The sequence below is a fragment of the Desmodus rotundus genome, chromosome X, assembly GCF_022682495.2.
Source record: "Desmodus rotundus isolate HL8 chromosome X, HLdesRot8A.1, whole genome shotgun sequence".
Classification (NCBI taxonomy): Eukaryota; Metazoa; Chordata; class Mammalia; order Chiroptera; family Phyllostomidae; genus Desmodus; species Desmodus rotundus.
The window spans coordinates 61,498,647-61,525,458 of NC_071400.1; the positions used below are offsets into that span (position 1 = coordinate 61,498,647).

Sequence of the window (26,812 nt, forward strand, 5' to 3'; positions counted from 1 at the left end):
AGAAAAACAAAGTAGGAGGGATCACAATACCTGATACTGGAACATGTATAAAATCTCCATGGACAAAGATGACAGGGATGGGAGTATTAAATGTGTGTGTGGGGGGAGTTTGGGCAGGGGAGGGTAATGGGGGGAAATGTGGACAACTGTAATTGAACAACAATACAAAATTTAAAAGGGGAAAAAATAATACCTGATATCAGACTATATTACAAGGCCACTGTAATCAAAACAGTGTGGTACTGGTATAAGAACAGACACATAAATCAATGGAACAGAATAGAGAGCCCAGAAATAAACCCATGTCTCTATGGTCAATTAATATTCAACAAAGGGGTCAGGAGCATAAAATGGAGTAAAAATAGCCTCTTCAACAAATGGTGTTGGGAGAGCTGGACAGCTACATGCAAAAAAAAAAAACAAACCAAAAACCAAAACGAAACTTGACCGCCAACTTATACCATACAGAAAAATAAACTCAAGGTGGGAAAAAGCCTTAAATGTAAGTTGCGACACCATAAAAGTCCTAGAGGATAACATAGGCAGGAAAATTTCAGATATTCCACACAGCAATATTTTCACTGAGATGTCTCCTATAGCAAGGGATATAAAGGGTAGTATAAACAAATGGGACTTCATCAAAACATAAATGCTACTGCATGGCTAAAGAAAACATCAGCGAAATGAAAAGGGAACCAACAGTATGGGAACGAGTGGATCAAAAAAGTGTGGTACATTTACACAATGGAATACTATACAGCAGAGAGAAAGAACATGTTTGCCCGACAGCATGGATGGAACTGGAGAGCATTATGGTAAGTGAAATAAGCCAGGCGGTGAGGGACAAAATACCATATGATCTCACCTATAAGTGGAACCTTATCAATACAACAAACACACAAGCAAAATATAACCAGAGACATTGAAATTAAGAACAAACTGACAGTAACCAGAGGGGTGGAGGAGGGGCATAACAAGGGGAAAAATGGGAAGGGTCATCAAGGAACATGTATAAAGGACACACGGACAAAGCCAAAGAGGGTGGGTTCCAGGGTGGGCGGTGGGGGTGGGTGGGGCAGTGGGCGTGGTGGGGTGAAGATGGCGACAACTGTACTTGAACAACAACAAAAAAAATAAAGAATTCTAAAAATAAAGAGCAAAAGAAAGTGAATGCAAATAGAAGACAAGGAATAATAAAGAGCAGAAATCAATGGAATATTAAACAGACTATAGAAAAAAATCAATGGAATATTAAACAGACTATAGAAAAAAATCAATGAAATCCAAAGTTTCTTCGAGAAAAATCAAATTCATAACTGGGCACACCTATCAAGAAAAAAAAAAAAGAGATAGGACCCTTACATTACCAATATGAGGAACAGACGTTAACATCACTACAGATTCCAGAGACGTTGAAAGCATAATAACGGAATACTATTAAACAAGTGTATGGACCTCTGTATCCGAGCACATCACCTCTGGAAAGATACTGCGCACATAGTGTATGATGGAAGCTTCTAAAAATGCCCCAGTAAGGATTCCCGAAGTACCGTCTTACAACTGCTTAACTTCAAAAGATCTGAAGATGTCCAGAGCGTTCACCTGGAGCCGCCAAAATGTCCCCCTCCCTCAGACCACTCATTCCATGATTGTTTGTTTTGAGCGCCTACTGCGCAGGGAGTCCCCCTGCCCCGCCCCGGGTCCGCCCCGCCCCAAGCCCCATCCTGTCTTCAGAACTTTTTCTGGGGCCCGCAGCCATTTTCCCAACTTTCTTGCAGTACCGGGGCACCTCAGACTTAGAATCCCACCGCACGCTGTTGCAGATCTGCATCAAGCTCCACAAAAAAAGTCATTTGGTGAAAACTACACGCAGGGCCAGTCGTTTCTTCAGTCACCTCAGGCGCCCCATCGGTCACCAGGGGTGCCGTCCGTTACTCAGTCGGCAGGTCCGGAAGGGGAGGGGCCAGGCTCTGGAGCCATCGCCCTCGTGGCTAGCGGTCCACCGCGGCGACGCTCGCATGGGGTCATCTGTGGCCAAGGCTGCCCTCGCGGCCACCACGGATGAGTTAACGGAACCTGAGCCGAAACACCTGGCTGGTAAGTAGGAGCTCCAGGGCCGGCGGCTCACAGACGGCTGGCCTGCTCCGAGCACCTGTAACGGGGGACCTCGCCCCCGGCCCCCCCCAGCCCTCCCCTCCATAGTCCGCGTGGCTGCAGGCCCCGAGGGATTGGGCTCTCACTTCTGGTGAATTTCGATTGCAGCTAGAAGAGAACCACTGGGCTTTTTAACTCCAAACTATAATTCTGAAGTAACTTAGTACACAAGACGTGATACAGTAACACCCCGGGTTTCGGAGAGAGGTTTCTATTCCGAAGTCCACCCCAGGCCCCTGTATAAGTCATGACATTAGAGAGGCTTCTGAAATGAAGGAAAGTCTATCAAGCAGATCGTCCCACAGGTAGTCCTTAACCTAAAGTTCGTGAATATGCAACCTTTCGGCGTCTCTGGGCCACAAAGGAAGAAGAAGGAAGAAGTTGTCTTGGGCCACACATTAAATACATTGTGACACATAGTCACAAAAAAAAGTCCTAATGTTTTCAATAAATTTACAGTTTTGTGTTGGGCCGCATTCACAGCCATCCTAAGCCACCCGCGGTCCGTAGTCCGCAGGTTGGACACCCCCGCTTTAAAGTGTCCCTTGCAACACTTTTTTTTTCTGTGTATGTTTCCAGGGAAAAGTATTTTGATTCTTAAAGTTACCTTTTGTTCAAAGACAGAATAGCCTCCAGGATCTCCCCACTCCCTGTCGTTTGAGTTCATTGTGAACAAGGACTTATTTAAATAATATGTGCTGTAGGCAATTTACCCAAATCCTACCGCTGTTGAAACCTTCATAGCTGACTCAGTCTTTTCATCACATCTTGGCATTTTACTTTAAAAGTCCATTGACTTAATATATATTTGCCTTCTGAAATTGTATCTTCTTATCATCATGACAGTGCGCATGTATAACAACAATTTCAAATCCCTGCCACTGCCACTTAACTACTTGTATGTCCTTGGGTATGTTACCTTCTTGAGTCCTATTCAGTTAACAAGTATTTACCGTAACCTGTTATGTACCAACTACTGTGCTGCATCTTGGGGGAACACTGGTGACCAAAGTGAGCACAGTCCCTACCCTCATCAAGTACACAGAACTATAGGGTACATAGGTTTTAAATATCATGTAACACGTCATTATAAATGATAATACTTGTAATGAAGAAAATGCTTAGGTTATTCCCTTTGTCATTACTCTGAGATTTGATTGCATCTGTCTTTAAAGTTACCAATTATGATTTTGAAAATTATTTCTCAGTCTACATTTTAATACTTGTCGTTTTCTCTCATTTAGATCTAATACAGTACATCAATGAAACAAATAAGAGTGTTGAACACCTGGCTGATGTTCTTTCTGAGAAAACCAGGAGCAGCAGCTGGGTGGTGGTGTTCAAAGCCCTAGTTACGGTGCATCACCTTATGGTGCATGGGAATGAGGTGAGCACGGTGGGTATGGGAGTGGTAGTCATTTACAACTGCAGAAATGTTCTTGGTTTGACAAAGGCTTACCACATTTTACTTTCAATTGTGACAAATAAGAGAAGCGAAGAGCAGTGGGTATTAAAAACTGATTTTTTCATTTTGTATATGAATATATCTTTATAAGCAGTATTTAAGGTATACTATTTTAGCCAATGGATAATAAAGTGGACAAAAGGTTGGATATTTTACTCAATTCTTTAGATGATTTAGACCAAAAGGGAAAGCCCCCCAAAATGTATTGTTACGTAGCAGCTTTATTTTACCACAAGATACTGGATACCTGAGTGTATTACATCATCACCTGTCCACCTCTTCCCACATACACTTTTTATATTTTATCAAACAGCCGAAATGTTCCATAACATTAAATTACTTACTGTTTTCTACTTTAAACTAACATTTTATCTCAGTAAACTTTGCATTAAAAATTAGGATTTGAGCCCTGGCTGGTGGGGATTCAGTGGATTGAGCACTGACCTGCGAATCAAAGGGTCACTGGTTTGATTCTCAGTCAGGGCACATGCCTGGGTTACAGGCCAGGTTCCCAGTAAGGTACCCAAGAGAGGCAACCGCACACTGATGTTTCTCTCCCTCTCTTTCCCCATCCCTTACTCTAAAAATAAATAAATAAAATCTTTAAAAAATTAGGATTTGGAAATTTACTGGATTTTGAAACTTACTATAAAGCATTAGTAACTACATAGCATGGTATTGGTAAAGATACAACCTTTGTATAAATGCAACACAGTAGCGAGCTCAGAAGTAGAACTATACTTATGTGGGAGCTTGGTGGCACTAAAAACATGGGGGGAAGTATGGAATTTATTTATTTTTTTACATTTTTAAAGAAAAAGGTGTTTATTAAGTACATTTCATTGAGACATCTTTTTTTTGGAATTTAAAATAAAGCCTTTTGGTACAAGTAACATCCCTATGGAAAAAATAGAATGAGATCTTTATCTTACTTCATATACAAAAATAAATTCCACATGAATGAAATATCTATAAATGCAAAACCTAAATTTTAAAATCGAGGAAAATGTAGGAGAATATGCTTATGACATTTTAGAAGGGAAGGTACTATGAAGTTGGAATAAGATTTTATATATTACAGACAAAAGATTAATATTTAGAATATATTATCAATAAGAAAAGGGCAGCCCTGGCTGGGTAGCTCCAATGGTTGGAGCACTGTCCCATACACCAAAAGGTTGCAGGTTCGATCCCCAGTTAGGGTGCATATGGGATGCAACCAATTGATCTTGACCTGTCTCTCTCCTTTTCCCTTCCTCTCTCTCTCTTAAAACTCATTTAAAAAAAACATATCCTCAGGTGAGGGTTAAAAAAGAAAGAAAGAAAACAGCAGTACAACAGAATAATGAACAAAAAACTAAACAGACAATTCTTGGATAGGGAAACCAGAATGACTGATAGCTGTCAGAGAACATGCTCAAATGAGAAAAATCTAAAATGCATGGCAGTGTCAAGAGTTGCAGAGATCTTGAGGAAATGGGAACTGATACACCGTTGGATGACATGCAGATATTACTTGCTGCAGTTTATCACTGTCAAAGGAGAGCGTTGAGACATGTTTAGTAAAACTGAAAATGCCCAGCCTAGTAACCCAGCAAATCCACTACTCATAGGATATTTATAATATTTAGAAAGTAGAAATCACCTAAATTTCAATAAGTAGGGAACAGATAACTAAAATGAGGTGTGTTTGTATAATGAAATACTACATTGCATTAAATGGGATGTATACCAACCAGGCTAGAACTCAAAAAAAAAAAATGCTAATAGAGGCAACAAATTGTAAAATCATAGAGTATAGTACCATTTATATAAAATTTAAAAATGCATTTAATATTTTTCTATAGAACAAATATATATGAAGCTATAAAGAAAATAGAGTAAAGATAGCATATTACAATTACAATACAGGTCTATTCCAGGTAGGAGAAAGAAATGGAACTTAGGGATGGGGCTAAGGGTATTTTTAACTTTATCTCTAATACTTTAATCCTCTTATTTTAAAATAGACTTGAAACAGATATGTCAGAAAGGTAGCAGTTGTCATTTCTGGGTAGAGGAGTGGAGTACACAGGTGTATATATATTTTAAAAAATTTTCTGTAAATTAAATTATCAAGTAATGCACTATGAATTAGAATAACTCTGTAATTAATTAAATGTTCTCAAAATCAAAAAGGAGGAATGGCTAGATAGGAAGTCTTGGGAGAAAAGGGTGTGTATACACATGAGCTTTACTGTTTAACCCCTTATTTACTTGGGAGCATATAAACAGAAGACACCGCTGCAGGTCCTTATGCTGTGTAGCCCAGGATATGATCATGCTTGCCTTAATCAGTGCTTGTGAAGTACCTGTATGATAGAATTATGTTAAGAACTCTTTCACAATGACAAAAATCATTAAAGCACTCTTATTTGTGGGAAGAAACTAATTTTTGGATTTGGCACATTTGTTCGACAGCGTTTTATCAAGCATCTTGCATCCAGAGACTCTTTGTTCACTTTACACAACTTCCTGGATAACAGTGTCACAGAAGGTAAGCTGATTCTTTGATGGAAATATTCCTGTGTGGCAAGGAGGGAAGAGTTCTGAAAACCATGCCTGGTTTTTAAAGATGGTTTCAAATTATAAAGGGTGTGGTATGTTATACATTTTATGATGGTAGATAATTTCTAAATTCATTAATACAGCACACTTGAGTGCTTACTGAGAATAATGGAATGTGCTATGTGCTAAAGATAGAGGAAACTGAACTCTCCAGGTATCGATATTTACTCAGCAAGGCCTTCCTTGTTCAGTCTACCAAAAATCGTGGCACAACCCTATGTCACTTCTCTGCCTTGGTTTTATTCTTTCCACTTCCCACTGACTAACCATCTCGTGTGTTTCTTTTCTTTTGCTTGTCCGTCAGTTCCACATCGGATGTAAGTTTCATGAGGGCAGGGATTTTTATCTATTTTGTTTACTGCTGAACTTCCAGCATCTAGAACAGGCCTGGCTCAGTAGGCACTCAACAATTGTTGAATGAATAAATAAATTTAATAAATGAATCAAGGTACGTTTGGAAGTTGAGTTTCCATCATGGCCTTTTTTCCCCTCCATTTTGCTTATTCAGTAGGAGTCAAGGTCATTTGCTGCACGGAGGGAGAGCGAGGGAGGGATGACTGCAATGAGATGGGGAGTTTTAGGGAAATGCTAAAAATTTCCAGTAGATTTTATGGAAATGTGAAAGAAATTGATAAAGTTTAATTATTTCCTCTGTTCAGGAATGTCACCATCAACACCACATCATGAGGTGATACCAAGGCTTTTAGAAAATAAAAAATAATACTTAACAGAAAGTTTGAGGAATGTAGGACTAGATGATTAATGAAGGCCATTCCAGCTTTTGTACTTCAAAGATATTGTTGAGATATACGGGTAAATGTGGAGTGAAAAGTCCTTGCATTTATTGACATATGTTGCAAATGGTTAATATTGGTTTATTAAAAATAATTAAAATATTTTATTTTTAGGCCCTACTATGTCAACTTTCATCAGACAGTATAGCAGGTACTTGAATGAAAAGTCACTCGCATGTAGACTGATTTCATCTGACATCACCAAAACCAAGAGAGGGTCAGTAAATATTATTCATGTGTAATCAAGAAATACTGAAATACATATGTGCAATAATATGTAGTTTGTCAAAAACACAGATGATTTCTTCTTTTTAAAATTTTTTCACAGCTGTATTTCAATATGCTGATGTCACAGTGCTTCTCGAACTCTTAATTATTGATGTTATAAATTTCTTTGGTCTTTTACAGGATGGATGGTATGATGAGAACTATGAATACTAGAGAGCTGCTCACCACACTTCAAGTAATTCAAATTCAATTTGATGCTCTTCTTACTTTTAAGGTAAGAGCTTTATAAATACTATTTTAAAACTTTGGTAAATGGCATTGTTTAACTATAGGTCGGGGAAGAAATTTTGTTAAACTGTGCTGGTAACTGACTACTCTTTTACTTAACTTCCAGGCAAATCCTGAGGAACTAACTAATGGTATAATACATGCTGCTTTCATGCTCCTCTTTAAGGATTCTCTTTGCCTCTTTGCGGCCTACAATGAGGGAATCCTTAATCTGCTAGGTAGGCTAAAGAATAAATGTTACATACTTTAAAAAACTGGTAAAAACAATTTATTTATAAAAATCTTTTATGTCTATATTTAGATTCACATTTGTTTTAGGTTAAAAACAGGAGATATTTGCAAGGTCATAAGTGTTAACTGATATTTCTGGGAAATTTACCAGGGAATCAATATGGGTTGCCATATTTATGTATTAGTCATTAAGGCCCGCTCCACCAAGGTCAAAATACAGTTCAGAGTTTTCTAAGAAAATATAGCCTATAACATAAGTAATTGTTATTGATCATATAGAAGCATATATTTTGTAGGCTTTTCAGGAATTATCTGTCATTGTTTTGCCCTTACGAATGATTCATTTCATAGTTATGGTTCTCCAGACTTCATTGATGAGAACTTGAGATGTTTTTCCTATACTGCAGTGTAAGTGCCTATACATTTGTAGAGTTCTAACAGAGTAGGAAACACAGCCCCTTCCCTCAGAGAGCTTCAGAGTTTTCAAAAAGATTACAGACTAGAAGTTACAGAAGTTGATACTAAACTATCCAAACAATCTCTGTATGCTATTAAACTTTAGATGTATTTCCAGCACCAGTGTTCGCATGCAGTAGTTACTCCATAGAAATTTGTTAAATATATAAATTGAGTGGTATTGTTGCTTTTTAAAACAAAAGAGCTGGATTAAAACTGTAATTATTTGGAACAAGTTAAAATAATATCCAGAAGCAATTAAAATAGAATCATCAGAATGGAGGGAAACTTGAAAATTGCTAAGTTATTGGCTTCTACATGATAATATTTTTTCTATTTTTAGGCAAGTTTTTTGACATGAGGAAGAGCCAATGTGAGGCAAGTTTGGATATTTACATCAAATTTCTTGACAGAACAACCAGACTGGCACAGTTTCTAAAAGTCGCAGAGGTATACAACTCTATTTCTATCCCAGGCTTTTCTGTTTTGTATAGTAGCTTAATATCCAATGTAACTATCCCCCCTACCACTACCACCATGCAAACACTTAAACTATCTTGTAAACAGTAAAACTAAAAACTAAAATTAAGTACCTCAAATGTACTTTTCAATGCACTTCTGCACGAAAGCGGTCTGACAAGGATTTCTGTTTGCAGCCATGATGATAACCGATCATAAGCTCACCCTCTCAGCAGAAACGACTCTAAGACTGGGGCAAACTATATATGATGTCTTTTCAGGTAGAACAGGTCTGTGATCAATGAGAGAAAGAAAGACATAACGTGAGCCCCACATCTACCCTGATACTTAGAAGAACCCAAGCAGGATAAATACAAAGAGAACCACGCCTAGGCAACCAGTAGTAGAACTTCTGAAAATGGGGAAAAAAGACGTATTACCCACGGGAGAACAATATGAATAATAGCTAACTCTGATTCATTAAAAATTAGAACACATTTGTATGATATCGAGACAGCAAAGACTCAATATCTGATGAGTCTTTTATTTTATAGTTTTATCCTTAGGATAAGTATAAGGTTGTGCTTAAGTGTTCAAGGGCTACTTTATTTAGCCTGGTGTTTTTGTTGATCTGTTGGGTTGGCCAAAAAGTCCATTTAGTTTTTTCTGTAAAATAAGAGACTTTTTTTTTTTCATTTTCACCAATAACTTTATTGCTTTGGCTATTTTGAGTGTGTCGGCTATCTCCCACATGGTATAGCATTGATTGTTCTCAATTAATGTCTCGATTTGATCGCTATCAACTTCAACTGGTCTACCTGACTGTGGAGCATCGTCCAGCGAGAAATCTCCAGCACGACACTTCACAAAACACTTTGACACATTCAGTCAGTCACAGCACCTTCTCTATACACTGCACAAATCTTTTTCTGTGTTTCAGTTGTGTTTTTACCTTTCTTAAAACAATAAAGTTGAAAGTTTTGCTTATTTTTTTTCATCTTAAATATTCAAATGGCTACACAAAAGTTAACCAATTTTTAAAAAAGATTTATTTATTTTTAGAGAGGAAGGGAGGGAGAAAGAGAGGGGGAGAAACATCAATGTGTGGTTGCCTCTTGCATGCCCCCTACCGGGGATCTGGCCTGCAACCCAGGCATGTGCCCTAGACAGGGAATCAAACCAGCAACCCTTTGGTTCTTAGGCCAGCACTCAATCCACTGAGCCACACCAGCCAGGGCAAAATCTCACTGATCTGATAAATTGTTTTTAAGTGCAAGCTGGTTTGACAGCTGTCACAATACACTCTTAACAAAATTCTTTCAAATGAAGTTAAAGACAACTAAGTGCTAGTAGAGTCATATTTCAGAAAAGAAACAAATGAACTTTATGGCCAACCCAAGTAGACAGGTACCAGCCTAGCAATGCATTCATGCTTTTGGGATGTTTTCTCTTTTGTGGATACATTGGTCTCACAGTTACTTTCTTTGTTGCCATGCTCTGCTATAATGTGTGCTTCCACCCACCCTGTTGTGAATTCAGGAAGTTGGAATTGACCAAAACAACATTCCATATATTACTCAGGTCAGTGTATCTCTCTTGTGTATTTAAATGACTTTTCTATCTTTGTGTGTTTATTACATTAATTATAATCTGAGAATCCATCCTTTGCCATATACTTACATGTGTATTATCTATTTTTTAATTTTAATTTTTTAATATATTTTATTATTTAAAAATGTTTAAAGATTTTATTTATTTATTATTAGAGAGAGGGGAAGGGAAGGAGAAAGAGAGGGAGAGAAACATCAATGTGTGGTTACCTCTCACATGGCCTCCACAGGGGACCCGGCCTGCAACCCAGTCATGTACCCTGACTGGGAATCGAACAGGCCACCCTTTGATTCGCAGGCCAGCACTCAACCCACTGAACCACACCAGCCAGGGCTAAATATATTTTATTGATTATGCTATTACAGTTGTCCCATTCCCTCCCCCGCTTTATTCACCTCTGCCCTGTACCTCCCAAAGTCTATTCCCTTTGCGAGATTGGGGAAGTTCTCCATTATTTTTTCTAATAGTTTTCAATTTCTTGCTCTTCCTCTTTTCCTCTGGCACCCCTATGATTTGGATATTGGAATGTTTAAAGTTGTCCTGGAGGTTCCTAAGCCTCTCCTCATATTTTTGAATTCTTGTTTCTTCATTCTGTTCTGGTTGAATTATTATTTCTTCCTTCTGGTCCAAAGTGTTGATTTGAGTCCAGGTTTCCTCCCCATCACTATTGGTTCCCTGTACATTTTCCTTTACTTCACTTTTCATAGCCTTCACTCTTTCCTTTAATTTTCAACTCAACCAATTCTGTGAGCATCCTGATTACCTGTGTTTTGAACTGTGCATCTGATAGGTTGGCTAGCTCTTCCTTGCTTAATTGTATTTTTTCTGGAGCTTTGATCTGTTCTTTCATTTGGCCATTTTCTTTGTCTTAGTGTGCCTGTTTCGTAGTAAGGTGTGGAGCATTAGGTATTCACCAGGGTGGGGCAACCCACTTGGGTGCTGTACGTGGGGGAGGGGTCCTAAAGGGAACAATGCCACTGGCTGGGCTCTTGGCTGGCTTTCAGTAACTTCCCCCACTACCCACAATCAAATTGGGCCCTTCTGGTGTTGATTCCCAGGTGGGTGGGTTTGTGTGCATTCTGGGACCCTGTGGGTCTCTCCAACGAACTCTCCTGTGAGTCTGGGTGTTTCTCCCACCACTGCAACCCCCACAGGTTTTTTCAGTCACAGGCCTTGGGGCTTTATTTCTCTGGGCTGGAACCCTGGGTTGTGCAGTCTTGTTCTCTAGTTGTTCCTCCTGGTTTAGCCACATGCAAATGTGGGACCACCCGGTCCACCAGCCACCACTTCACCTGGTCCATGAGCCACGGCCTTGACCACCCCAGTCCTCCAGCCACTGCCTTGCTGTGAGTCCTCTCTGCCCCAGCTGCCCATCTCCACCCCTCCTACCAGTCTGGATGAATGTTTCTTCTTAACTCCTTGGTTGTTGGACTTCCATACAGTTTGATTTTCTGGCAGTTCTGGTTGTTTTTTTGTTTTTAAATTTGTTGTTGTCCTTCTTTTGCTTGTGCGAGGAGGCACAGTGTATCTACCTACACCTCCGTCTTGGCTGGAAGTCTTATATGTGTATTTTCATTTCCACATGAATAATATATGTATATACCAGCGGTCTCAACCTTTTTCATCTCATGGCACACATAAACTAGTTAGTAAAATTCTGCGGCACACCAAAAAAATTTATTTTTGCTGATCTGACCAAAAAATAGGTATAATTTTGATCCGTTCATGCTGGATGGCTGTTGTTGTGTTGGCTGTTGTCATTTTTTTCTTTGACAATCTAAGGGAAAAGAGGTCAGTGTCCCTGACTAAACAGGTATTGCATGTTTTAAAAATTCTTATGATGTACTGGTTGACAATTGCTGGTATATACACATAGACTTATGTCTTCTGAATAGGTCTGTGAGCTGTTGGTCTTATAAAGAGGCTGTTTTCTTCTGAGTGCTAAATGGTGACTCATAGTATGAGTATAACAACTAGACCATGCTTTTTAAGTGCACAAAACTGATCAGTGGAAACAGCAGAATATTTGGAATAATAAACTTAGGTTTGAGGCTGCGTTGTCCACCCTTCAGGTGTGTAATCTCAAACAACTCATTCCATTCTCTATGCCTCATTTCTGCAACTGCAAAATTGGTGTAATAGTATTGTCTGTCTAATAGCAGTGTTGTAAAAATCCAATGAACTCAGGTTTTTTCCTTCCCTAGAAGTTGGTCATGAGGAATCCCTCACATGGAAATGGGTGTGGATGTGAGGTAGAGGTGGAAATGCAACAGGTGGGGATGAAACGAGGGTCTGGCAACCTGCTCATGCAGCCTGCTTGTGCCCTCCGGACCCGCCTGTGCTCCGTTCCAGCTGTATCATAGGGCTGGCCAAGCCAGAAGCTGTACAGAGACCTTTATTGCTTTGAGCCCCAAACTAATATGGCAGGATTTTAGATCACTTGGGCTACGGACCAAAGCAGTCTTCCCTGGTGTGGGAACATGTTGCCTCCAGAACCCAAAGAGGCCTACCAGGTGTTGTGTTTCCTTTTAAATGGTGGAAGGTACTGGATGCAGTACTTTATGTTTTGGGCAGGATTTCCTGATAGACCCCTGGCCACTGAAATCTTACATATTTTATTGATGTAGAAGGCTCCTGAATCTTTATCAACTACCCTCTGGAGGACGTGTAGCTCTCCAAGATCTCTACTGTTCTGGCCACTTCTTGCTCATCTGACTCAGTCAGCATGATGTCATGGATGCAAGTGCATCCATGTGATTTTCTGAGGGTTAACTAAATGGTCTAGATGTGTTCTGACCATTTTATGACAGAGGATTGGGTCAAAACTGTAAATGTATACTGTTGTTTATTCCATGTGCCTACCAACTTTTTCTCATCCACACTTTTGATAGCAATGGAAAGTAGGACATTTACCAAAGTTTTACCTACCTATAACATACCTGAGACTGTTAAGCCATCTCTACCAAAGAAACTGCAGTGGCTGGCACCATGACTGCGATTGAATTACTGCTTGATTGAGTGTGCTGTAGTTTGTCGTTCTCCAGGGCCCAACTACTTTGGGGGCCATATTGGTGAATTACATTGAGATCATGAGGATCATCATCCCTGCATCCTTTTTATCTTTAAGATTGCCACTAAGTTCTTCCATCATCCTAGAGGGTGATCTTGTTTTTTATTTACTATTCATCCTGGAGGGCAGCTGGAGGCTGATTCAGAGGCATGTCCCTACCTGGGCTCTGCTGCGACTTAACTGTAGTTAGAGTCCTAGAGACCAGGAGCGGAATAGGGGCAGATCCTGATGGAGCGTATAACCTGTGGGGCATCATCTTCACCAAAGTTGGGGGAGGACACTTCTTCAGGCTCAGAGGTTTCTAGGGGATCTGGAGACTCAGGACTTTAAGGACATCCCCGCAGCTCTCCCCATTTCATAAATCAGGGCCTTTATTCTTTATCCAATCAGGTTCCTGACTCTGGTGTGCAGACCTGCCTTAGTGGTGACTGGAGGAATGTACACTGTTCAGGCAGAGCCTGGATTAGGGGGTAGTCATGTGTATGGGAAGAAGCCTGTGAAGAGAGGTACTAGATTGAGGTCCCCTAGGGAATGAGAGGATATTGGATCCAGAACACAAGTGGAAGCAGTGGTCTCAAATAAAAGGATGGAGGAGGCAAGGAATAGAGGATGGTTGCCAATACAAATATTAGGTGTGGTTGCAGAGAAGGAGGGAGTTTCTGCCTGATGTCTTCTCCTAAATATATACACCTCTCAGGTATCAGCACAAGCATTCCTCAAGTACAGATGAGGGACTTGTACATAGACATTGAACCCCACAGAGTGGTCCACAATGGGAACCACTGTTGGGTAAATCAGTGCATGGCTTCCTGAATGAGAAGTCAGATAAGCAGGCAGAGAGACAGTGAGGATATCTCAGTTAGTAGGGGAGAAGATGGAGTTTCATTGCCCAAAGGCACCATAACCAGTGGATTTCAATCAACATTCATTCACAAACACATGCTTGACCCCTACCAGGAGGAGGCTGCTGTAATGAATGAGACACAGTCTGAGCCCTCGAGTTCCTGAAAAAGACAGAACAAAGACTACAAAAACACGATTGGATACCTCCCAAAATGTAGTTCTCTTATTTTTCTCTACAATGAACTTAGTCCCATAAGGCAATGGTGAAGGGTTTCTTTGCTGAGAACCACAGCTCAGCCAGTATGGGGACAGGCAAGCATTAACTGACCTGGGCTCGACCTCCTTCAGTGCTCTGCACCTGTAGCTGGATCTTGAGGGGGACATTTGAGTGGAGGAGCTCCAAGAGGGAGGTCCGTGTTTCCCACTGTGCCACCCTCTCTCCTTACCCTCGCTCTGGTCTCTAGGACACCTGAATCAGAAACAAAGTAGACGGCCTGTCAGAAAGGCTGCAGAAGATAGGTGAGGGTCTTTGTTGGTAAACTTTCATGCAGATCCCCATTCCTTCCTCCATAAATCATCTCCTTCTAACTAAAAGCTAAAAAAAAAGATTTTATTTATTTTCAGAGAGAGGGGAAGGGATGGAGAAAGAGAGGGAGACAAACACTGATGTGTTAGAGGATGTTGATTGGTTGCCTCTTGCAGGCCCCCAGCCAGGAAGTGGGCTGGCAACCCAGGCATGTGCCCTGACCGTATTTGAACCTGCAACATTACGCCTTGCAGGATAATGCTTAACCAACTGAGACACTCTAGTCAGAGCCAGAAGAGCAAAAAGGCATACAACTGTAATTGAATAACAATAAAAATTAAAAAAAATAATAATTGTTCAATTACAGTTGTCCAAATCTCCCCACCTTGCTCTATCCTGCCCTGCCCACCCCCCTAGAAGAGCTTTTTTCTTAGTACTGTGGTCTCTGGCCCTCAGCCAGTACAGAAAGTCATTTGTCATGTATGGCCTTCAGTAGCTTTCTCAGGTGCCCTGGAAACCCTGGAATGGAGTAAAATGCAAGGCTCTGTGGGAGGGGAGGGAGCCTAGAGAGATGGGAACTAAGTCATCTTCACCTTTGCCCCAGTTGCTTGGTCTCTGAGAGACGTCTACTCAAAACAATGCACGAATTCAAGAAGCCTTTTCAGCCAATCCGCCACTACATCCCTCGAAGGGTGTTCAGGTCTTCCTCTGTGACTATACGCTGGCCAGTTTCTTCATGTGCTTCCAACAGTCTTTACTTTATGTGAGTAGATGCTGTTAGGTGTAGGCTCACCATTTTAAGGCTCACTCAACCCCTTTTGTTTTCTTCCAAGGCACTCTCCCTGATTTCCTCAGCTAATCCTTTCTGCCTCGGTTTCATTGACATTGTCTGGGGCTCACAGAGCCTCCTCCTGGGAGCAGCTGTGTCCATCCCTGTCCTTTCACCCATTCAGTGCAGTTCGTGGTGGGTGTGACTCACGTAGAAGGGTCTGCTCTGTCTGCAACCTGATGTATTTTTACTTTTCACTAGAATAGTTCAAACATACGTCTCTGGGCCACACTCCTCATCAAAACTCCAGGGGCACAAATTCGGGGACCTATTCATGTTTCACCCTGATGTGTGCCTGGCTGCATTTTCCCACCCTTCCCACAGCGCTTGCTGGTTTGAGGGGGGCGGAGGGTAGCTGTGTGCTTCACTGAAGAGGCCTTATGGCCTCACAGCTACCCTTTCCTTGTAAAGCACCTTGGTGCATTTTACGTGTTCAGTCATTCTAAGCAGCGTTCTGCTAATCACATCTGCTGACCTCGGGTGGCAGCATCTGCACAAATTTATAGCTGTCACTGAAGTGTCTGAAAGCACATCAGATGAAAAACAATGTTTCTAATCAATATTGTTCAAATATTGATATTTATTTTATCTTATTTCTTTTGTGTTAGTTATTTTGTTATATACTTATTGAATGCCTGAGGGGATGAACCACAACAGAAATACTTGGTCCATGTGCCAAATGCGTGTTTGCCCTGGTGAAACTGGCAGTCAGTCCCCTGATCATTTTGGGGGGCCCTCTACCACTCCCTGCCCATCTTGTGTGTTTGAACCTTTGAGGTTCACCCTGGGCCTCAGACTTTCTGCTCTGCCCACTGCAGAGGGGCCTGTGAGCTCTGTGAAGGGATGGTTGCTCTGATTCTTCTGTGCTCAGGGGGTATATGTTGTTATCATGCATCCCTGGGAAGGTCTTCTCCTGGTCCCTACATTTTCGCCCCCTCTGAGTACATTTCTGCTTGGCTGCCTTGTTCTGGCAACTCCTCTGCACTGAGTGGTATCCAGGCTCCTCTGACTGTTTTCAGGCCCATGTGCTTGTTGCCCTTCTTAATACCTGTGCCGCCACTGTAATCATTAATAGCACTCCCGTTTTCCCCTCAGAATCTTCCCTTAGCCCTACCTACAGCTCTGTAAACAACTCCTTTGTGAAACCTTCCTCCAAGTGGCATTTCATTGCCCATCTCTGTCTCTCTTTGCCGCAACACCATCACCCTAACTTCTATCATCTCTCACTTTCCAGTCTGCCTCCATATATTCTGCCCCCTGCTGTTTGTTTTACACAACGCAACCATAATGCATATCTGATAGCTTGCAAAACACAGATCTGATCCTTTCACCCTTCACCTAAAAGCCCTGCAGTGGTCACCCAGTATTCTTAAGAGAGTGTCCAGACTCCCAACATTGCCTTTAATTTAAGATCCTGCATTGCCTAATCCCTGTCTACTCTCCAGCTTCATCTCACTCACATTCCCCTTTGCCCTCTCTAGCAACATGGTTCCTCTTTATTCTTGGTCTGTGTCATATGCCCTTCCTGGGGCCTTTGCACATGCTGTTCTCCGACCTACAGTGCCCATTCCTCTCCTCTTCTTCTCCTTATCCCTTAGATGTCCTTCATTTCTCAGCTTAACTGCTACTTTCTTCAGGAAGGCTTGCTTCCCCAGCCTCCCTGACTTGGTCAGACTCCCCTGCTTAAACACGGAGTATCCAGTACCTCTCTTTCATAGTACTTTTCACAACTTTGATTTTACATTTCTTCATGCGATTATTTGGTATGTCTCCACCCCTAGACCTGTAGACTAGACCTTCTCAGGTCATGAAGCCTGGAAACAGGTTGTTTTTGCATGTGGCTGTATCCCTCGTGCCTTGTATACTGTTTGTCAATATTTTTTCTTGAAGAGTAAGTGACTGGATCAGGAGAGAGATGGTGGAATTTATAGAACCCTAATGGGGAACTGACCTTATGCCAGAAGCCCACTTTTTCCATCTGCGATGGGAGTAGAGAATGAAAAGATGCATCCACATTCGGTCAACAAATATTATTTACTGCACGTCAAGCACTTAAGATTCATCAGTGAACAAAACGGGGGAAAAAACCCTGTCCCTGTGCACATTTGTATTCTATTGCCAGGAGACAGTCAAAACACATACAAAGAAACAAACCTATAATTTGAATAAAAATAAGTGAAGAAAAAGCATAGTGAGGGTAAAGAGACTGTTGCTAGGCACTCTTTTATGTAGGGTAGTCAAGGAAATCTCTGTTAAGGAGGGGACATTTCAGCAGAGACCAGAAACCGTGATTACATTGCTACCCTCAGTGAGATTCCCTTTTTTTCCCTCTATCTCTCAGTTTCTTTCTCTACCTTTCTCCCTCTTCTCCTTAATGTTTTACTTAAATTTATTTTACGATCATGTGATTCTTGAAGGAACCACAAATAATAAATGATTTCAAGGCCAATGTATTCTCCAAAGAGGATAGGCATTTTGGTAGTTCTTTGATCATTTTAAGAGACTTTTGCTGTTGTTTTTAAAATTTTTTTTATTGTTGTGCAGTTACACTTGTCCCCATTTTCCCCCTAGTACTCTCCCCAACCTTACCCACCCCCACTTCCTACATTCAGTCCTCCCTCCCCGCATTGTCTTTGTCCATGGGTCCTTTGTACATGTTCCTTGACTTGACCCTTCCATTTCTGTCCCCCATTATCCCCCTCCCCCCTCCTCTCTGGTCACTATCAATTTTTTCTTTATTTCAATATCTTTGGTTCTATTTTGCTCACCTATTTGTTTTGTTGATTAGGTTCCCCTTATAGCTAAGATCACTTGATTATGGTGTACTATCTTTTTAAAGTATTGCTGGATGTGTTTTGCCAACATTTTTTTAGGATTTTAGCATCTATGTTCATCAGTGATATTGGCCTATAGTTTTCTTTCTTTGTTGTGTCTTTGTCTGGTTTGGGGATTAAGATGATCCTGGCTTCATGAAAAGAGTTTGGGAGTCTTCACTCTTCTTGGATATTTTGGAATAGCTAGAGAAGGATAGGGGTTAGCTCTTCCTTAAATATTTTGTAAAATTCTCCTATGCAACCATCCAGTCCAGGGCTTTTGTGTGCTGGGAGTTTTTTGATGACTGCTTCAATTTCACTAGCTGTTATGAATCTGTTCAGGCTTTGCTGCTTCTTGGTTCAGTTTGGAAGATCATATGTTTCTAAAAATTTATTCGTTTTGCCCAGGTTTTCAAATTTCTTGGTATACAGTTGTTCGTAGTAATTTCTTACAATCCTTTGTATTTCTGTAGTATCTGTTGTAATCTGTCCTCTTTCATTTCTGATTTTATTTAGTGGGGTCCTCTCTCTTTTTTTCTTGATGAGTCTGGTTAAAGACTTGTCAATTTTGTTTATCTTTTCGAAGAACCAGCTCCTGGATTTATTAATCCTTTTTGTTGTTCTTTTAGTCTCTATGTCATTTATTTCTGCTGTGATCTTGATTATTTCCTTCTCTCCACTTGCTCCTGGCTTTGTTTGTTGTTGTTCCTCTAGTTATTGTAGATGTAGGATTAGGTTGTTTATTTGAAATGTTTCTATCTTTCTTAGGTAGGCCTATATTGCTATGAATTTCCCTTTCAGGACTGCCATTGCTGTGTCCCATAGGTTTTGGGCTGTTGTGTGTTCATTTTCATTTGTTTCCAGCAACTTTCTTATTTCTTCTTTTTGTCTCATTATTAACCCATTCACTGTTTAATAACATGCTATTCAGTCTCTATGAATTTGACTCTTTTTGAATTTTTTCCTTGAGGCTGGTTTCTAGTTTCAAGCCCTTATGGTCCGAGAAAATGCTTGATATGATTTCAGTTTTCTTGAAGTTGTTGAGGTTTGTTTTGTGTCCTATCATGTAGTCTCTCTTTGAAAATGTTTCATGTGCATTTGAAAAGAATGTGTATTTTGATTCTTTGGGGTGAAAGGTTCTATACATATCAGTTAAGGCCATTTGATCTAGGATGTGTTCAATGCCACAATATCGGTGTTGATTTTTTTTCGAAGATCTATCCATTGTTGACAGTCGGGTGTTAAAATCCCCTACTATATGTGTTGCTCTCTATATCTTTCTTATAGTCCTCCAAGATTTCCCTTATATATTTGGGTGCTCCTGTGTTGGGTGCATTTATTCCATTTACATTTAAGGTTATTATTGATAGGTAATTATTCATTGCCATTTTTCCCCTTTGTACCTGGGTTCCTCTCTCTCTCACTCTTTTGTTTCACCTCCTTAAAGCAGTCCCTTTAGCAGATCTTGCAATGCTGGTTTGGTGGAGGTGTATTCTTTCAGCCTTATTTTGTCTGGGAAACTCCTTATTTTACCTTATATTTTAAATGAGAGCCTTGCTGGGTAGAGTAGTCTTGGTTGCAGGCCTTTGCTTTCATTACTTGTAATATTTCTTGCCGTTCCCTTCTGGCTTGTAGTGTTTCTGTTGAGAAGTCAGCTGCTAGCCTTATTGGGTCTCCCTTTTATGTTACTTCCTGTTCCTCCTTTGATGCCTTTATGATTCTCTCTTTGTCTTTGAATTTTGTCACTTTAATTATGATGTTTTTTGAAGTGAGCTTCTTTAGGTTTATCTTGATTCAGACTGTCTGTGCTTCCTGGACTTGTGTGACTTGTTCTTTTCAAATTAGAAAAGTTTTCCATCATTACTTTTTGAAACAGATTTTCTATCCCTTGCCCCTCTTCTCCTTCTGATATCCCTATTATACGGATATTATTACATTTCATGTTGTCCTGCATTTCCCTTTAACTCCTCTTCATTCTTCATTCTTTTTGAGTATCTCTTCCTTTTCTTGTCCTTTCTGGTAATTTTTTTCTCCCTTGTCCTTCAGCTTGCTGATCGATCCTCTGCTTCATCTAGCCTGCTTTTGATTCCTTCTGCTGTGTTCTTCAATTCAGAAATTGCATTCTTCATTTCCTCCTGGGTCTTATTGATAGTTTCTGTGTCCTTTTTCATGCTGATATAGTTTGCAGTAAGTTCCTCATAGTTTCCCTGTTGTTTTTGTAATTCTCAATTTAAATCTTTGAGCTTCCTTATAACCATTGTTTTGAACTCAGTATCTGATAGTTTACTTGCCCCCATTTCATTTAACACTCTTTCTGGGGATTCCTCCTTTCCATTCGATTGGAGGTTGTTTCTTTGTCTTCCTGTTTTAGGGAGTCTTCTTGTTTGCTTCTGCTTCTTAAATTGATCTGTTTGACTTCTTGAGTTTGTGGTGTGAACTTCTATGGTAGGAGACCTGTGTGTTTCAGTGGTGCAGTCTCCTTGATCACCTGAGCTTGATGCTCTGGGATGCCCTTCATGCTGTTTATGTTGGCTCTCTGGATGTAATTGGGTTTTGATTGTTGTTGGGTCATTCTTTGGTGGGTCCTTCCCTCTAGCTGGCTGACTGTCACTTCACCCACCACATCTTGTGTGCTGTTGTGCAGGTGCTGCCACAACAAAACTACATCTGTAAAAATAACTCGCCCCCCACAGTCCCACTGTCGACAGCAAATGAACCAGTATTAATAGGGGTGTAAAGGGATTGAGACTATTATAAGAAAGGAGTGTGAATATGACATGACCTACTGAATACAAAATAATTTTGGGAGCATAGAGGGAGGCGTACTAATTAGAGGAGAGAATTGGAGGAATGCGAAGAGAGAAAGTAAAATTTACATCATAAATAAAAAAGGGAACGAAGAAGATGGAATGGAGTAAGAGAAGGGAAGCATATAGTGTTAAGTTTAAACAGGAATTAAAATAAAATGGAGTGAGAGAGAAAGAAAAAGAAAAAAGTAAATAAATAGTAAAAAAATAGGGACCAAATTGGAGATAAAGATCCACCATGGCATGAACTGGAGAGCATTATGCTAGTGAAATAAGCCAGACGGTGAAAGACAAATACCATACAATCTCACCTATAAGTGGAACCTAATCAACAAAACAAACAAGCAAGCAAAATATAACCAGAGACATTGAAATAAAAAACAAACTGATAATAACAAGAGGAGGCGGGGAGGGATAATGGAGATGAATAGGGGAAGGGCCATCAAGGAACATGTATAAAGGACACATGGACAGAGCCAGAGGGGGTAGGTTTGGGTGTAGGAGGTGGGGATGGTGGGGTAAGGGGGCTGTGTTGGGGTGAAAATGGAGACACCTGTACTTGAACAACAATAAAAACACAAATGAGCTAAAATTTTATTAATTTTAGGTGGAATGGAAATAAGAGGGAAAAAGGAAAGAAAGAAAAGCTTAAGAGATATCTTGAGGAAAGGGAAGTGATTTTGAGATGACAGGGGGAGAGGCAATACTAAGAGTGAGGAATGAAAACCAGGCTAAGACAGGGAAAAACAAAAATATGAGATGAAGATAAAAAGAAAAACAGGGCAGCGTGAAAGATAAAGAAAGAAAAAAACAGGTTAAGATGGTGCAAAAGTAAAATTTGAGACGAAAAAGAGTAGTAGAGAGTAACAGTAAAATTGAGATTTAAAATACAAAATCAGTCAAGATCTAGAGATAAAATTTTAAAAATGCAACAACAACTAACCTATCCACAACCAGCAAGGAAAGATTGCAAAAGGTGGAGAGAGAATGCAGGTATTTTAAGAGTGAGAAAAAAAATGTGAGATGCCCACAGACAAGAAAGTTGGTTTTGAGAGGCTGGACGGGGGAGAAATAGTAAGAGTGAGGAATGGAAACAAGTTGTACCAAGAGAGAAAACACAATTTAAAACGAGAATAATAAGAGGAAAGAAGAAGGTAAAGTGGGGTAAGAGAAGGAAGGGGTAAAATCTGTGAATTGAAATAAACTATAGTATAAAATCTAGTGACTTAATTTGCACAAACTTGAAGGACAAAAAATGAACATGGAAAAGCTATGCAGGAAAGAAAATACTGCAAATCATGGAGAAGATCACGGTGGATTTTTGTCTTGGTAGCATCTAGCATTTACCACTGTTTTTTATTTCTGGATCTGCCTCTGGTGATGTCAGATGGTGACCCCTTCTGACCTTAGGGAGCCTGTTTGAGACTACCATGGATCTGTCCTGGCTGACTGCTTCAGTTGTTAATCTGTTCACTCTGCACTCAGCAGTCAGGCTTAAGCACCACAGAGCCGGGGCAGAGTCCCTCCTGGGGTCAGGGCTATTGCTTCCCCTCAGGCTGCTGCCCCTTGGAGGGGAGTGGTCTGCCTGAGCACAATGGCTGCTGTAGTATGGGGGGGTGATTCAACACTGGGGTCCCAGTGGCTACTTTCTCAGTTTTCTTCCCAAATCTTCCATCCCCAGTGTCTCCTCAGGCATCTCTAGCCCACTCTGCCCCCACCTTTGCCAGAGACCCAGATAAGTGCCTGCAAATGAAAATTTATGTGTTGGCCCTTTAAATGGCTCTTTGCATCTCCAGCCATCCATCTCTGGCAGAGAGCAACCCTGCTGCTTTTTGCAGTTGGATGTTATCTGTGTACTTTTTGGGCTCTGGTGCTCTAGACTGGGGATCCCAGCTTAGGGTTTAGACCCCACACTTCTCAGGGGGATCCAAGCAGCTGCTTAATTATCCCTCTGGTGTTGCCACCTTTGGGCACCCAGCCAGCCCTCTCGAGTCTCCACCATACTCCCTACCTTTCACATTGTGCTGAAGCTGATTCTTCTGTGTATGTGGTTACAAGGCTTCTCTCTCACTATTGTTCAATTGTTTGTTCTGGGTGATTTCTCCACAATTTAGTTGTAATTTGAGATTGGTTGTGGGAGGAAGTTAGGATGGCTTCCACTCACTCCTCTGCTATCTTGGATCCCTCTGCCTTTGCTATTGGTTTTAAAGAATGCACAAAAACGAATAGTTTGAAAATCTGATTTGGTACCATGACGTCACTTTTAATAGTGAATTTACTTGTAGCAGTTATTTAGCTTTAATGAATTTTCTATATAGGTGTCTTAATTTTTGTTCCAAACTTTTTATGATATTGGAGACTATGAATTTGCTAAAAAGTATCAGAAAATAACTCTTTCATAATAACTGTATTTTTAGGCACCCCTCGGTTTACTTGAAGCACTAAAACAGCATTTAGCTTCTTTGGAAGAGAAAAGTGATGATTTTCCTCCTTCCAAGTAAGTTAATAAATATCTGAGTATAGGTTACTTTTGTTTCTCTCTAAATAAGTTCCCTCATTTTAACAACATGTGACTAAATAAATTACGGGCTTTGAATATGATGGAATACTGTGTAGTGATTTTAAATGATAATACAGGATAGAGATTTTCAGTCTTTTGTGAAGACTCACACCTTTTCACAAGGGTGATTGATTCCCAAAGGAACATCTTTTATTACACTGAGTGATTCTCAAAGTCAGAGGTTGGGACTGGAATATCCCCTTCTTTTGAAGAATTTGATTTCCTCCCTTAGGGGCTGCACCAATGAGCGTAACTGTTGTAGATGATTATTTAATGGCATGGCAAACTAACTACAAGATAGTATGAATAATAACATTCAAGGAGTATATCACTTGGAAATGTTCCCACTGTTTATTTCTGAGTGGAAAATTATGGTTGATTTCAATTTTCTTTTTTGTACTTTTCAGTTGTCTAAAATTTCTGTAAAGGTCATGTATTATTCATTGCACTTTTAGTTATGTTGCTTATACTTGATATATATTATCACCTTCTGATAGTCAACAAGTCTGTTGACTATTTCTTATTTATCTCTCCATCACATGTAGATGTATAATTAGTATATAGTTGGATGAATGGATCGATTGAAAGGTAGATAGATGGATGAATTAAAGAAATGTAGGTTCAGTTATGTGATTCTGTTTATTTGTGAGTGTGCCTCATCTTTCTTGTGATCTCTTAAGTCTCCAGCATTCATTGATTCCCTCCATCTCAGATAGTTCACTTGGGAAAGCTTCATCAAGCCAAGCTTTGTTTTCAGGTAATATTATGTGATTATGTCATATAACATGAACATATTATATGATTATGTCATATAATACAAATATTCTATAATATTCAATATATAATATGAATATATTATATGAATATCAGTAATATAATACAAATATATTATATGAATGTCAGTAATAATTGAGGACAGGATTTGAATCTTTAATTCTTCCACTGTATAGCCACCTACTATTTCTGGTGCCTCTTCCTGAAAGCAGTCTTTGACCTAGCAATTTCACTTTTAGGAATTTATGTTTTATATATATATATATACATATATATATATATGTATATATATATGTACGTATATATACATATATACATATACATATACATATATATATATTCACAGTTGTGAAATGGTGTATTGACAAGGATATCCATTGCAACATCCTAATTGCAAAATGACTATAAATAAGGGGCTTGTTTTTATGTACTGAAATAAAATGATAGCCAAGATGTATTGTGAAATGGAAGATGAGCAAGATGTGAAACAAAGTATAGTAAGCTACATCTTTGTTTTTGAAAACAGAAAAAGAAAGAATATATGTATATGTTTATATAATTTCTATATACAAAAATATGAATAAAATATCCTTCCTTGAAAAAGAACTTGGCGGCTCATGGAAAGAGATAGGTGAAAGAATCTTCAATGTGTACCAGTTTGTAATTTTTGAATTTTTGTACATGCAAGCAATTACTAATTTAAAGATAAATTTTACAAAGAAACATACATACATACAGTGTGATACCTTCTAATGCTTAACATGTAAGTCTGTTGTAATTTCTTAAGGTTAGTTTGCTTCATACTTAAAGTAGTATGCTGGATACAGCTCACACCAGCTTACAAGATCCCATTGCTAAATTTTCAGGAATTTTACAAGCTGCTTGATGTCACATTAGTAACTTGAAATTGGCCATGATGGAAGTATTTACACCACAGGAATGGACAAACACTAAAAACAGACCTTCTGTTTTTTTTTCCTGGAGAGCTGGTGGTTATACATTTTCTGACACATGACTGCTCATGATCAGTCATATTCTGCTTTTTAATGGGGGATAGTTTTTCAACAACATTACCTGATCTTCTAGACACACATCCATGTTATAATGAGCTATATGTATCTGAATTAAAGTTTTTTCTTAATTTGACTCAAAAACTTCAACTGTATCTATTTTAAATGTTTTTGTTTTTCTTTTGTGCATGTATTCTCAATGGATACACCTGCAATTTCCATGGGTGAGTTTAACCAAAAGTATGATGAACTTAAGTCCTTTGAGTAAAACCATATGTATAGCAAAAACTGTACTTTTGCTTAAAGAATGACTGCTTTTTTGAGTCCCTATGGTTTGGGAATCATTAGTGCTTACAATAGATACTACAACACTATTAAATGTAGTGTTTGACAAGCTGTGTATTGACTCTACTGTGAATATGTATCCCAAGTAGAGTGTAGGGGGACTAAGGGAACTACTAGTACCGTTATTATAAAGGCCTGTGGGCCTGATTACCAACAGACCCAAAGTGACTTCTGGTGATTTCCACATATGCTTCCCTGAGCACTTGGCCCAGGTTGTCTAACCATCATTCCTTGAACCAATTCTGTTGCAAATTCTGTGGCCAGCTGAAACCAGTTTTTCTCTTACATCACTGTGATTTAAAACTATTCGTCATAGAACCAGAGTGCTTGGGTTCAAATTTCACTCTACCATTCATAGACTTGGTGACTTTGAACAGATCACTTAACTTCTCTGTGCCTCAGCTTCCTTACCCTCTTAAGGCCATTATCAGGATAAATGAGTCAGTACATGTAGAACGGGGCCTGACTCATGTGTTACTTAGAAATGCATTTTAAAACCACTTGTATATAGGGGTCTCCTAATTATCTGTTTTGTTATTGAATTCTAGCTTAGTTGCACTTTGTCTGAGAACCTTCTCGGAAATTTCAGTCCTTTGGACTTTGTTGATACATGGCCCAGCCTATGATAATTTTTTTTTTTGGTAGAAGTTTCATGTGCACTTGAAAACTGTATCCTGTCATTGTTCTCATTGTAGTATCAATTAGGTCAAAGTTGTTAACTGTATTGTTTAAATCCTCTATATCTTAACTGACTATTTTGTCTGCTTCTTAGAATTACTAAGAAAGATGTGTTAATATCTCCCCTATTTGCTTTTGAATTACTTTAAGTACTTTAAGTAATTAGGTAATGCAAATCAGGTTTTTGTATCCATCAAACTACTAAAATTGCTCTTGTCAAAGTCACCAGTGACCTCCATGTTGCGGAATCCAATGATAATTTCT

At 39.6% G+C, this 26,812-nt stretch overlaps 1 protein-coding gene across 1 annotated transcript in view; it reads left to right on the forward strand.

The window, feature by feature from the left end:
• Positions 1-1,007: 1,007 nt before the first annotated feature.
• Positions 1,008-26,812, forward strand: part of LOC112308180 (phosphatidylinositol-binding clathrin assembly protein LAP) — a 54,754-nt gene continuing 28,949 nt past the window's right edge. The window contains exons 1-11 of the mRNA XM_071220265.1: positions 1,008-1,041; positions 1,678-2,097; positions 3,399-3,541; positions 6,080-6,155; positions 7,135-7,237; positions 7,429-7,522; positions 7,643-7,754; positions 8,567-8,673; positions 10,222-10,263; positions 23,599-23,678; positions 24,422-24,498. Of these exons, the coding sequence (XP_071076366.1) occupies positions 1,008-1,041; positions 1,678-2,097; positions 3,399-3,541; positions 6,080-6,155; positions 7,135-7,237; positions 7,429-7,522; positions 7,643-7,754; positions 8,567-8,673; positions 10,222-10,263; positions 23,599-23,678; positions 24,422-24,498 (1,288 nt within the window). The remainder of the gene's footprint in view (positions 1,042-1,677; positions 2,098-3,398; positions 3,542-6,079; positions 6,156-7,134; positions 7,238-7,428; positions 7,523-7,642; positions 7,755-8,566; positions 8,674-10,221; positions 10,264-23,598; positions 23,679-24,421; positions 24,499-26,812) is intronic.